Source organism: Saimiri boliviensis, chromosome 14, assembly GCF_048565385.1.
Source record: "Saimiri boliviensis isolate mSaiBol1 chromosome 14, mSaiBol1.pri, whole genome shotgun sequence".
Lineage (NCBI taxonomy): Eukaryota > Metazoa > Chordata > Mammalia > Primates > Cebidae > Saimiri > Saimiri boliviensis.
In genome coordinates, this window is record NC_133462.1 from 81,939,521 (window position 1) to 81,954,015 (window position 14,495).

A 14,495-nucleotide genomic window follows, 5' to 3' on the forward strand; every position below is an offset into this window, starting at 1 on the left:
CCCCACCCTCTCCCACCACCTCTTGGAGAAGCGTCCACTCCCTCAGCCTTACCTTTAGCTTAATTTAAACTTTCCCGAAAATTTATAGCGGACGGCGGCAGACCCCGCCTCCCAGACCACGTGGGCGCTGTTCACCAGTGCTCCCGAGCACCTGCTGCGGGGTCGGGGAGGGACTAGCAAGGCGGGCCCAGGGGGCGGGCCCGGCCCAAGGTGGATAGGGACGGGCCCGGACGCCAGGGGCGGGACGAGGCTCTGGGGACTGGCATAGAAAAGGGAAGTGAACCTGCCGTGGGCGGGGCGGGCTGGTGCGGTTGGGGGGAAGGGTGGGGCGAACCCAGAAGGGCGGGCCCATAAGGCGGGCGCAGACTGGGCACTGGGGATGGGTCACGGAGGGCGGAATGAACCTGGAGAGGGCGGGGCGGCTCGGGAGGGGCGGGAAGACCCTGGGGACAGGTCCAGGGGGCGGGCCCGGGGGTGTGTAGAATGAACCCGGAGGGGTGGGGCGGCCCTGGCGCGGGGTTAGGGTGGGGCTTCCCAGGCTCGGGCTAGGGAGCGCGCGGCGGGCGGGCCGCAGGCCCAGGGAACGACCATGGTGGGATACCGCCCGCGGCTGCGGGGACCGCTGCGCCAGCAGAGGCGGCTGGGCCGGAACGGGGGCCGAGGCCCGGCCATTTGGGTAACGAGCCCTTGATCGCCGGCGTCACCGACCGTGATTCCTCTCCTTCGCCATCTCCCGGTGCAGACGGCCACCCCGCCGGACGATGGGCGCCCGCGGCCGCCCGGGAGGCTGAGCCCAGCCTCCCGCTCCTCCCTCCCCGCACAGCTGCCCCTCATGGCTTTGCCGGGCGCCGAGGGAGCGGCCGACGCCCCGGGCGGCTCCGCGTCCTCGTCGTCCACCTCCTCGGGAGGCTCGGCCTCGGCGGGCGCGGGGCTGTGGGCCGCGCTCTATGACTACGAGGCGCGCGGCGAGGACGAGCTGAGCCTGCGGCGCGGCCAGCTGGTGGAGGTGCTGTCCCAGGACGCTGCAGTGTCGGGCGACGAGGGCTGGTGGGCCGGCCAGGTGCGGCGGCGCCTCGGCATCTTCCCCGCCAACTACGTGGCTCCCTGCTGCCCGGCTGCCAGCCCCGCGCCCCCGCCCGCGCCGCCGCCCCCGCGGCCCGGCTCCCCGGTGCACGTCGACTTCGAGCGGCTGGAGCTGAAGGAGCTCATCGGCGCGGGGGGCTTCGGGCAGGTATACCGCGCCACCTGGCAGGGCCAGGAGGTGGCGGTGAAGGCGGCGCGCCGGGACCCGGAGCAGGACGCGGCGGCGGCGGCCGAGAGCGTGCGGCGAGAGGCTCGGCTCTTCGCCATGCTGCGGCACCCCAACATCATCGAGCTGCGCGGCGTGTGCCTGCAGCAGCCGCACCTCTGCCTGGTGCTGGAGTTCGCCCGCGGCGGAGCGCTCAACCGCGCGCTGGCCGCCGCCAACGCCGCCCCGGACCCGCGCGCTCCGGGTCCCCGCCGCGCGCGCCGCATCCCTCCGCACGTGCTGGTCAACTGGGCCGTGCAGATAGCGCGGGGCATGCTCTACCTGCACGAGGAGGCCTTCGTGCCCATCCTGCACCGGGACCTCAAGTCCAGCAACAGTAAGTGGGGCCGGGGGAGGTGGGGGAAGACTACGTCCCCGCCAGCCCAGGGCGGGCTCCACAGGACAGACATAGTACCAGATGGAAAGAGGCCGGGGTCAGCCTTAGGGGACCAGCAGCACCTCATGCCCAGGCCTTCAGGGCTTGGAGGTCCAGCTAGTCCTTGTTAGTTGCTTTGCTGCCGGTGACACTCTTAACCTTGACTTGTCTTTGAAAGCTTTTTTAAAAAACTCAGGCCAGACTTGCTTGTAGGTGAAACATTTGTAAAGTATCTGGATCTCCTAGAAACCTCAGGGGCCAGTTTGGCCTTTCAATACTAGAGGTGATTCACCTGGGTAGGACTTTGCAAACCGAGACCTTCTGCAGATTATGTGGAACCGTCCTCTCCCAGTGGCCTTCATCGAAGTCCCCGAATGCACTCGGGGGCGTCAACTTTACAAGTGAAGTATTGAGGGTGCTGTTCGCCTATTCTAAATATGACTTTACGTCCCTTACTTTTTCCAGACTTTTTTCATTCAAATGTCTCTCTATGGGCAGGGTGCGGTGGCTCACATCTGTAATCCCAACTCTTTGGGAGGCCGAGGCGGGGGGATCACCTGAGGTCAGGAGTTCGAGGCCAGTCTGGCCAACATGGTGAACCCCTATCTCTACTAAAAATGCAAAATTTAGCTGGGAGTGGTGGCAGGCACCTGTAATCCCAGCTACCTGGGAGGCTGAGGCATGAAAATCACCTGACCCTGGGAGGCGGAAGTTGAAGTGAGCCGAGATCGCAGCCACTGCACTCCAGCCTGGGGGATAGAGCAAGACTCTGTCCCCTCCCCCCCCCAAAAAAAGTCTCGTTCTGTGAAATATGATTTTATTATTGGTTCAATGGCTTCTTTTCTCCAGACAAGAGGCACTGGTGTGCACTGTAACGCACTTTTGGGTTAATAACAAGTGCATTGTCCTTGCACAAGTATCTGAAATCCTGAAGTCCTGGCCAGTGTCATTGTTTATAAATCAGGGTGGATTTTCCAGATGTCAATAAAGAACTGACAAATGACTTAAATGCAAATTCTGTTAAACTTTGCTGTATGAAAGCGTCTATAGAATTGCTGTTTGATGTTGGTTCTTTAATAGTGAAGATCGCTTCATATCCTCAAAATGAGATGAAATCCTATGAAAGGTTAAAGGATGCAGCCAGAACTGGCATTGGCCTGCAAGAGCTGGAGGTCTTTCAATCCTGTGCAACCTGCTAGGACAGGAGCTAGCTCAAGTGAAAACATTGTCCTTAAAGAAGAGTGACAAGAAGAAATGTACTTGAAAATTACTAATATAGCATTTTCACTGGGAATTGTAAATAACTGGAATGTTATAGCTAAGCATTGAATACTTCTAGGTTTTATTTCATGATCCTCCTTCCCCCAAAGTTTCTCTATAATTTAGATTGCATCTGCTTAGGCGATGAGAGCAAAGTCTAACAAAATATGTTGTTAGTGGTAGTGGTAGTGGTATATTCTTAGTACTCCTCATGAGAGGCCACAGGAGGACTCTAGCATTGCTTGCTTTTGAACTGTTACAGTAAAAACAGAGTGCAATTTCCTAAAATATACTTTTCTTTCAATAATATACTTTTCCTTCAATAAAAGGGATGTCTGACCAGGTATTGCCATGGGATAGCTGACTTGTCCATATGTCCCTTAAGCCCTCTTTCCAGTGGTGTCCTGAAAGCCTGTGTCTGCTGGGAGTTTTCTGCAAAACCAGGTATTTTAAGGACATCAACAGCACAATACATTCCTTCTCCTGCCTTTTGGCAATTGCAGCAACTCTGTGACAACACAGAACCCAACATTCTGCAAATGTATCCAAATCATCAACACAAGCAAACACTTAGGTTATACTGATCCTTAGGCTAACAATCCATAGGATTTATAGATCAATCCACAATCCATAGCAATTATTGCAAATGGTAAACTTTCTTAAACTTTTATAAAATACAAATGTTTAAAGTACTCCTAATATTATTAAATGGTAAAAAGAAATAGCATGACCCTGGAATAATAACTATTGCTGAACAGTTTTTATTGACACCAGAAAAACTTATATAGTGGGGTATAGACTACTTTGTATACAGTAGATATTACATAATTTGAAGGTGATTACATGCTGCTACTTAGTGTTTGGAAGACTTTTAATTCTCAGAATAAATCGCCAAACTTCCTGGAATATTTTAATGTCTATGATTATCAGGCAAGATTCCCTTTGCTTTAAATTGTTGCACTCTTACAAAAGACTTAATTAGCTAGTCACTAGCCTGGCCAAATATTTGTTACAATATGACCATTATTATAGTTATTTAATTACTATAAAACGAAAAGTTCCACTGGAGTCTAAAATGTGCAAACTATAGGACCTCACACATGGCCTTTATAATGAATGTCTTATTTTATTTGTTCAATGAATAAATGCAGATTTGAAATTTTCTTCTGATTATGAAGCTATAACTTCTTGTTTAGACTTTTGAGTATAACAGATACTCTAATTGCAGTATGTTTTGTTTGACTTTATTGGATGTTTGCTAATGGTGGTAGTGAGTTAGTGATAATGTAAACAAGGTTTTAAAAATCAATATTGAATTTTATTTTCACTCTGTAGTGTACTCATGTACCAAAGAGCCAATAGAAGACTACTTGGAGTCAATTCAGTGGAAATTATTGTTTTAACCAAATGTTTAAATTTGTCTGGAGAATATGTTACTCTTGACAGATTTTCTTTTATCTTTTCTAGTAGATCTTCTTAAGTTTGCTCGTATCTTGTGAGGGAATGTTTATGTCTAGATAGCAGCTGATACGTTGTGAATGACATAAACAACTTTCTTCCTTTTCTAACAGATAGCAACAGATTGAACATTGTGCCAAGTTAGCAAGCTTTAAGCATCATTTGTTATAAATAAATACTAGGCCTTGCAACTCTACCCTGGATTCAAAATAAGTAGAAAATACTTTATGTAAGTCTACCTGTATGCACCCCCTAGAGAACAATACAAGGCAACTTTGGGTTACTGTGAAAATTGCCAGTGTTGTAGGCATTTACAGAAGCATCGTGGAGAGCTGGAACTCATTTAACACTTTGGGAATGCCCACCCTGTGGCAGTCACTTCTGGGCCCCAGGAACACATGGCAAGCCAGACAACAATGACGGCATTTTTGCCATCACAGAGCTTAGTCTGATGGGGAAGATAGATGGCAGTCACTCATTCACAAATAGATTAGTAAGTACTGTCAAGAAACTTAAGCCTGGTGAGGGGAGGAGAGTCGTACTGTGGAGGATGGGGGTGCTGTTTCACACGGGGTACTCTAGGGAAGGCACTGCAAGGAAGGGCCACAAATTAGTCAAGCAAAGACCCAGGCAAAGGAAAGAGGAAGCAAAAACGAGCCTTCCATATTGGAGGAGTGAGGAAAAGGCTGGTGAGGAGAGGCATGTGTGGAGCAGGCCTAGCAGGCCTCCTTCTGCTGTGCACGTGGACAGTTCACTCTGAGTGATGGCCCTGGCTTCTGTGAAGAAGGAACTGCATGGGCTCAAGTGATGGCTGTCAAGCTTGTCTGTATGAGAGGAGGCACTGACTCTGCCCAGAGTGGTAGCAATGGAAGTATTTTGCAGGGAGGTTCTCAGCAGGCTGTGAAGATGAAATATTGCAATATAAGAATGACTAAGGAGGATTTGAATTAGAATTTCGTTTAAGAGTTTTATTTATCTAGGGAGAGATCCAAGATGGCTGATCACTAGCAGCTCGGGATTGTAGCTCCCAGTGAAAGCGCAAAGAATGAGAGGATGCCATACCTTCACATGAATTCTTGTTGCTCATGCACCAGGAGATTCCCAGTGGAGGAACCCCACGGGTCGCCAGCGCGACTCTTGTGACCTGAGAGGCGGTTTTGCTGGCGCCTCGGAGCGTCGGTTCTTGGTGCGGAGTTAGAAAAGCACCATCAATCTTAACGCTGCTGATTTAGTCGGCGCAGTGGGTTGCTCAGATTTCGGCGCTGAGAATCAATAAGTTGGACGTCCACTCAGAAACCCAGTTACAAAGACGGTAATTATAAAGACCACAGATGGATAAATCTACAACGAAGGGAAGAAAACAGTCAAAAAAGGCTGAGAATACCCAAGATCAGAACGCCTCTCCCTCAGTGGGGGATCACAGTTCCTCATCAGCAACGAACAAGGCTTGATGGAGAACGAGTGTGTTCCAATTACAGAAGCAGGCTTCAAAATGTGGATAATAAGAAACTTCTGTGAGTTAAAAGAACTTGTTTTAACCCAATCTAAAGTAACTAAGAACTTTGAAAGAAGATTTGACGAAATGTTAATAAGAATATACAATTTAGAGAGGAATATAAGTGAATTGATGGAGCTGAAAAACAATACGAGAACTTCGTGAAGTATGCACAAGTTTTAACAGCCGAATTGATCAAGCAGTAGAAAGGATATCAGAGGTCGAAGACCAACTCAATGAAATAAAACAAGAAGACAAGATTAGAGAAAAAAGGATAAAAAGGAACGAGCAAAGTCTCCAAGAAATATGGGACTATGTGAAAAGACCTAATCTACGCTTGATAGGTGTACCTGAATGTGACGGAGAGAATGAATCCAAGCTGGAAAATACGCTTCAGGATGTTATTCAGGAAAATTTTCCCAACTTAGTAAGGCAGGATAATATTCAACTGCAGGTAATACAGCGAACACCACAAAGATATTCCTCAAGAAGAGCAACTCCAAGGCACATAATCGTCAGATTCACCAGGGTTGAAATGAAGGAGAAAATACTAAGGGCAGCCAGAGAGAAAGGTCAGGTTACCCACAAAGGGAAGCCTATCAGACTTACAGCAGATCTCTCAGCAGAAACCCTACAAGCCAGAAGAGAGTGGGGACCAATATTCAACATCCTTAAAGAAAAGAACTTTCAACCCAGAATTTCACATCCAGCCAAACTAAGCTTCACAAGTGAAGGAAAAATAAAGTTTTTTGTGAATAAGCAAGCACTCAGAGATTTCATCACCACCAGGCCTGCTTTACAAGAGCTTCTGAAAGAACCACTACACATAGAAAGGAACAAACAGTATCAGCCTTTCTAAAAAAATTATCAAAAAGAGCATCAATATAATGAAGAATTTACATCAACTAATGGGCAAAATAGCCAGCTAATATTAAATGGCAGTATTAAACTCACATATATTATTATTAATTCTAAATTTAAATTGACTAAATCCCCCAATCCAAAGACAGGCAATTTGAATAAAAAACTAAAACCCATCTGTATGCTGCATCCAGACCCATTTCACATTCAAGGATACACAAAGACTCAAAACAAGGGATGGAGAAGGATTTACCAATCAAACAGAGAGCTAAAATAAATAAATAAAAGCAGAAGTTACAATTAAGCAACAAAGATCAAAAGAAGCAAAGAAGGACATTATATAATGATAAAAGGATCAATGCAACAACGAGAAGAGCTAAAGATCCTAAATATATACGCACCCAATACAAGAATACGCAGACATACAAGACTTATAAAGAGACTTAGACTCCCACATAATAATAGTGGGAGACTTCAACATTAATATTAGACAAATCAGTGAGACAGAAAATTAACAATGATATCCAGGACTTGAGCTCAGATCTGGAACAAGTAAACGTAATTAACATTTATAGAACTCTCCACTTTAAATATACAAAATATACACCCTTATCAGTACCGCATCATATCAACTTAGAAGTTTAAACGAAATGTTCGTTGGCTCCTTGTTTGTTATTCTCTTCCCTCATTTTCTTTTATATCTCCATTATTAAGGACAATTATAGGCATACCCATATTTAGACTGCATTCTAGCCTGGGCAATAAAGCAATACCCCCATCCTCTCTCCTTCTTCCTCTTTCTCTTTCTTCCTCTTCTTTATTCTTTTTCTTACAAAAAAAAAAAAAAAAAGAAAAAAGAAAAAAAGAGTTTTATTTATCAAACTGCAGAAGTGCAGGATTGAAATAACATTATGTGGTATCGTTTATGGTTTCTTTTTTCTTTTTGTGATACTGCTTATTATGGTTTTTTTTTTTTTTTTCTTAAGAGGAAATAAACTTTCCATGGGAAATTGAGCCACAAATTATGGTAGCTACTTACTTTTATACCCTTTAGGTCAATGATTAAGCATCTATTATTTCAATTGTTGTTAGCCTTTTGGGAATAATTATTATCTACATTATTATTTACAACTACAACTACATCTACAATAGTTGTATATACATACCATGAAATGCCATTTGGAGCTCTTCCTTTGACAGACTGCGTAAGGAATATAAATTTTTTGTTTTCGCTTTTTTCATTAGTACTGTGTAAATAAAAGAACTGTCTGAGAAAATTATGGAAAATGTAATCTCCAAATAAGATGTTTAAATAGTTCATCAGAGTGATTTGGGGAAGCTTTTAATTATACTATTATCAGTTATAGGGCATAAGTCCCCTTCTCTCTTCTGTTCTTTTACTCAGGACACCTAGCTTCATGCTATAGCTGCTTCTTGTTTCAGGAGGCACAGAGAAGTCAGTCCAGATGTCCCAATAGTAATTGAGATCTATATCTGCTTTTGACACAAGGTTAGTGAAAGGTTAGACTTTTAGAAGAATAGTAATCACAAAAGAGTCACCACATCTTCCCCCATCATTTTCATGCTTGTGTATTAAAAAAAATAGGTAACTGACAAGGCATGGTGGCTCATACCTATAATCTTGACACTTTGGGAGGCCAGGGTGGGAGGATCACTTGAGCCCAGGAATTTGAGACCAGCTTTGGGGACACAGTGAGACCCTGGATTACAAAAGTTAAAATTAAAAAAAAAATAGGCCATGCCTTATTTTTTGTAGTTGTGAAAGGTATAGCTAGTCACATCTGAATTATGCAAACTATCCATATTTGATCAGTTTTGTTATTATTATCAGTGATATCAAGGCAGGGTAAAGGAGACAGAGAAAAGTATCTTCCCATTTAGGAAGGTCATTTGTAAACCCTGCTTTCTCACACTAGCATTTAAGTGTTAAAACTTCACCAGAATAGTGCAGCTAAGGGAAAGAGCATTGGCTTTTTTTTTTTTTTTTTTTTTTTTCTTCTTCTTCTTCTCGGTAATAAAAGATCCTGCTGTATAGCCCAGGCTGGTCTTAAACTCCTGGACTCAAGCCATCATCCTTCCTCCTAAGCCTCCCAAAGTGCTGGGATTACATGTAAGAGCCACCACTTCTGGCTCTAGCATTGACTTTAAAGCCTGTCACATCTGGATTTGAATATCAGTGTCATCATTTACTAGCTGTGTAACCTTGACTATGTAACTTCATTGAAGCTGAATGTCTTGATTTCTGATACTGTATTCATTTCTTGGGACATTTGACAAAAGTCCTATGGGGAAAATCTGTTTAATGTTTCGTAACCTATTAAAGGCAGTAAGATAATACTGGCATAAAAAGCATATGGCTTTTTCAGGGAACAATGAGTAGTTAGGCATAACTAGACTGAAAAGTGGAGAAAAGGTTTTTTGGGAAGGAAACACATTTAGCATGTGGTCAGGCATTGAGTGCCATGGATGCCGTGCTAAGATTGTTTAAGAGGCAAGGAAGAGTCATTGATGATTATTGAGGAGGCGTGCAGTACTATCTGTGGCTAGAAGACACATCTACCCAGAGAAAAATATAAGCTGGTGATCATCTGCTTTATGACTGTACTACCATAGATTGTCAGAACGGCAATAATAAAAGCTAAAATAATTTACTTAAACATGGGTTTGACCAACATTGTTTATCATTTTCAACCCAGCCTGGTTTTAGCATCATGGTTTGTTTAGTGAGTTATTTTAGACCCCCTTTTCTCTCTGGTTTCTAACTCCCTCCAAAATTAGAAAATATTGGCTAGCTTTACCATGTCAGGCTGATGATTTTAACTCTAGATGTTAGTGACTGTCCCCAAACCTCGGGACTCCTGAAAAGCAGAAGCACCCCAGTGAAGGAATTTTAATGGGAGGAAGGTTTTCTGGGGGACCTGGGAGAGCTGTGATGGTTTTGTTTTGGAGCCTGAAGCTTAAATTTGTACAGTTGCCCCCTAGGCAGTGTGAATTTAGTTTTTAAAATTCATCTTCTCCAAGTACTGCTTCATGTTAAGTGTTTTTAACTAAACAATAGTATTAATAATTGCAAACACCACAATTACTTGTGCACCAACCTAATAGTAATAGGATTCGTTGTTAACACTTATTTAGGGCATACCAGATGCTGAGCACTGCTTAGAATTTATCCTCATTTATTTGTCACTACAGCCTTTTGAGGTGAGCACTCTAAATATCCCCATTTCACAGGTTAAAAAAAAAAAGAACCCAGTGATCAATTGACTTGATGAAAGTCATTCAGCCCGTCAGAGGGTAGTGCTAAGAATCGAATCTAGGACCTCTGATCCTAGAACTTGCACTTTTATTGTCTCCACAGATTGCCTAGATTAACCATTCTCAAATATTTGCTTTCAGGACTCCCAAAGAGCTTTGGTTTGTAGCAATTGATATTTATCATACTAGAAATTTAAAATATTGATTTTTTAAAATGTCTAATAATAAGAATATAACAATAGACCTATTACATCTTAATATAGCATTTGTAATGGGAACACCTCCATATTTTCCAAAACAAGTTTAATGGAGATGGTGGCATTTCTTTGCACTTATGAAGCTCACTTTAATGCCAGACTTTGAGAGAAGATAGATGAATGGTCACATCTGCTTCTATATTCACACTGTCACCATCTTAGGGAAGTCCAGGGTTCCCTAGAACCATGCTTTGAGAACCTCTAGGCTGAATGATTAGTTCTGTTGATACAGAATGACACCTTGTTTTTTTTTTCCACTTAAGGCTGGGTGCGGTGACTCGCACCTGTCATCCCAGTATTTTCAGAGGCTAAAGTGAATGGATCATTTGAGGTCAGGAGTTCGAGACCAGCCTGGCCAACATGATGAAACCCTATCTCTACTAAAAATACAAAAATTAGCCAGGCATGGTGGTGGGCACCAGTAATCCCAGCTACTCCAGAGGCTGAGGCAGGAGAATTGTTTGAACTGAGGAGGTGGAGATTGCAGTGAGCTGAAATCATGCCACTGCACTCCAGCCTGGGTGACAGAGCAAGACGCCTTCCAAAAAAATAAATAAATAAATAAATAAATAAATAAATAAAATTCACTTAAAACTATTCACTTACAAACATTATGTCACTTATAATCCCATTGCCTAGATTCTACCATTAATGTTGTACTAATTTGCTTTAACATAGATTTAACCCTTATGTATCCATTAATCTATCTTACTTTGTGATGAAGTAATATTTTTTCTTTGAATACTCCAGATGATTCTGACACAGAGCAAAGTTTGAAAGCTACAGTTTGAAGGTCCAGATTTGTGGATTCCTTCTTATGTGTTATCTGGGTTGATATAGAAATTCTTCCATGGCTACAGACTATATGCAAATCAAATTAACTACCTGCTGATAAATGTATGGTGAGTCATAGCAGGAACCAGATGAGAGTATGCCTGATGTATTCTGGCATGTAACTCCGGGAAGAGGAACATCTCAGAGTATTTGTTTCTTTTATGTTGGAGGGCAAATAGTGTCATTGAGGTAGTAGGTTTGAGCTGTCTGACACCACTAGCTTTCTGAATATGGTGACTTAAGAATTAAGTGAGATAGTGTATGGCTGGGGTCAGCAAATTTCTCCTTTAAAAGGGCAGATAGTAAATCTTATTGGTTTTGCAGTCCATATGGTCTCTGTTTGCAACTATGTAATTCTGCTGTTGTAGCCAAAAAACCTTTGACAATATGTAAACAAATAATTGTGGTAGTATCACAATAAAACTTTATTTACAAAAGAGGCAGTGTGCTGATTTAGCCTGTGGGCTCTAATTTGCCAGTTCCTCGTATATGTCAAAGAATTTAGTAAACCATAACACAAAATCTAAATGCAAACTATTGAGTATATTTATTTTAATATTTTACTTAGAAACACTGTAAAGTGTTTTAAATATAAAATATTTATGCTTTAAATATTTCCTAATGTTGTGTGTGTGTGAACTCATTGATACCTAAACATTTTCTACAACTCTTTTTAGCCTAATAACATTACGATTTTTATTCATTCTGCAAAATCAGGTGTACTGAATCAGGTGTACTGATTGGTTGGAGTTAGGGTCCTTTTAATCTGGCTGACTTGGGTGATTCCCAGCAGCCTGCTGTATCAGGAAACAGTTCTGAGCCTTGTTCCCTGTAGGCGCGCTGAGATCTGTACGCTTTGGCAGGCCTGCTTCTAACTTGGATTGATAAGTAGGGTCAAGGTGGAGGTATAAAGTATTTAATTGCTCTTGTAACTGTTTTACTACCAGAGTTCATTACTAGTTTGTGCATTTTTTAAGCTATGGAAAAAGAACAAATCACATGCCATTTCAGAAAGTATCTTGATGGCATATAAGATGTTTGAATTATTACTTCTGAAGATTTGGCTTCATGTGATTTTACATGGTTTATTTTGTTTCAGGTTTTCTGCAAATATTGCATCCAGTTGTATTAAGTATGTTACATTCCTACTAATATATTAATGTTGAATATTATGGAAGATTTCTGCCTTAGTTTGCTTTATTATGTGACTTGACTGTTAAAATACTAACATGATAGAAATTTAGAGCTAGACTTTACAATGAAATGTAAGTAGTTTTCTCATTAAAACTGAGTATTCTATGTGTCCATGAAAAGGCTTGACCCATGAAAGATAGATTTTGTTTCAATACATGAGCAGTGTGAAGTTCTGTTTTCGCTTACCACATCTGTTTTTTCTTTACAGAAGTCTGTCTTGTAATTGGTACACTAGCTCATTCATTTATACAACAGTTACTTATTGATCATATTGAGTGCCTAGGAGATACAAATTCTTCCCTTAAGAATCTTGTATTTTAGTGAGTGAGACAGACATTAAGCAAAATAAATAATAAAATGTATAGTGTCTTGGAGAGCAGTAAGTACTCAGCATAAACACTAGAATTGCAAGGAAGGATGAAAATATTGAGGTAAACAGTCAAAGACTGTATGTCTAAGCAAAGTCTTGCAGAAAAGATGGATTTTCAGCAGAATCTAAGCAGGTGAGGAAGTGTGTCATCTGGGAAAGAACATGCTTGTTAGAGGGAACCGAAATTGCAGGATTTCTCAAACAGGAGGCCAGTGTGCTGGGAGTAACGTGAAGGTGGGCAGAACAGCAGGACATGAAGGAGAAGCAGGGATCCCTCACACCATACAGTCTTGGGGGCCCTACAGAGTCTTTGACTTTTACTATTACCCTCTTGTGTAATAGTAAGAGGAGAGCTGAGGTCTGATTTATACATTAACAGGACTCTACAGATGAAGGGGAACCAGGTTGGAAATGTGACTGTGAGAGTCATCAGCATGAGAACGTATGTAAAGCCCTGAGATTGGCTGAGATTATCTAGGGGGCCAGTGTAACTTATTTAAAACTAGACAGAGGTCCAAGGACTGAGTCCTGGGTAGTCTCCAGTCTTTAGAGGTCAGGGAGATGGGGAGGACCCAGGAATATCTAGAAGTAAAGGGGAAAATCAGGAGTGTGGAGACCAGTGAATAAAGTATTTCAGGGAAGAATGATCAGCTGTATCAAATGCCACTGATAGATCAATATTCAAATAACTGTTTTGCTATAATTATTTTTAAAACAGTCTTCATTTCTTCTTCTTTGCTTTGAGACAGGGTCTTGCTCTGTTGCCCAGGCTGGAGTGCAGTGGTGCTATTATGGCTCACGACAGCTTTAACCTCCTGGGCTCACGTCGTGCTCCTGCCTCAGCTACCCAAATAGTTGGGACTATAGGCGAGTGCCGTGACGCCCAGCCAATTTTGAAATTCTTTTGTAGGGATTGGGTCTCACTATATTGCCCAAATTGGTCTTGAACTCCTGGGCTCAAGCAGTCTTCCTCCACCAGCCTCCTAAAGTCCTGAGATTATAGGCCTAAGCCACCGCATCTGGCCAACAGTCTTAGTTTCTTAAGTGTCCAGGATCCTAATACTTTTTTAGGAGGATAGAGGTGAGCTGATTTTCTCTAATTAGCAGCTGACTTAACATGAAAGAAAAAGCTTATAATAATTCATCTCCTTCATATTCATTCTTCCCCTAAGAGTGTTCATCATTAATTTTCTCATTCATTCAAACAACACTTGATCATATTAAAAGGCCAGTTGCTGTGCAGTATTAAAAAAATTAATTAGGCACAAGTTCTATCCTCAAGCTGCTTTCAAGAAAGCATTTTTAAGAAAATAAGATTGTAACAAAGAAGACAAGGCAGGATTTAAGTGTAATGGGAAAGGTACAGTCTAAGTGGATTAGAATGCAGAGAAATAGCTGAGTTTAGGCAAAAGGCAATGGGAAGATGTTGCTTATAGACTCATCTAATAATGGAGCAGGAAGTGTTGAGATTCCAAAGGCCAGTGTGCTTGTAAGTGGCTTCACAGTTAATGTCATGGTGGTCTGGACTAAGGGCTCAGTTCTGGTGCCCGGATGGAGTGGGAGGTGCAGAAGAAAGTGTGAGTTTTATAGAGGGCAGAAGAGGAAGGCATTCCATTCTGTAAGGAGGCACAGGAAGACAGAAAAAGGCAATGCTGCAGTGTTCGGAAATGGCACACGGAATTGTTGGAATATAGAGTTCATTCAGGAGAGTACAAAAGAGAGATGGAAAGATCATTTAGAATGAGATTGAGAAGGGACAAAGGCCAAAATGAAAGGGTGGGCTTTACTCTGTAGGCTGGATAGTGCATGGGGTTTGTGTCCAAGGT

General features: G+C 42.8%; 1 protein-coding gene across 4 annotated transcripts in view; it reads left to right on the plus strand.

Annotated features, from left to right (window-relative positions):
- Positions 1-357: 357 nt before the first annotated feature.
- Positions 358-14,495, plus strand: part of MAP3K21 (mitogen-activated protein kinase kinase kinase 21) — a 62,059-nt gene continuing 47,921 nt past the window's right edge. For 3 of the 4 annotated variants that reach the window (XR_746554.3, XM_074385332.1, XM_010351534.3), the window contains exon 1: positions 358-1,625. Coding sequence is in view for 3 of the 4 variants with exons in the window: in XM_074385332.1 (XP_074241433.1) it covers positions 833-1,625 (793 nt within the window). In the remaining variant the exon portion in view is untranslated. The remainder of the gene's footprint in view (positions 1,626-14,495) is intronic. The other variant, XM_003940801.4, reaches the window with a different exon arrangement.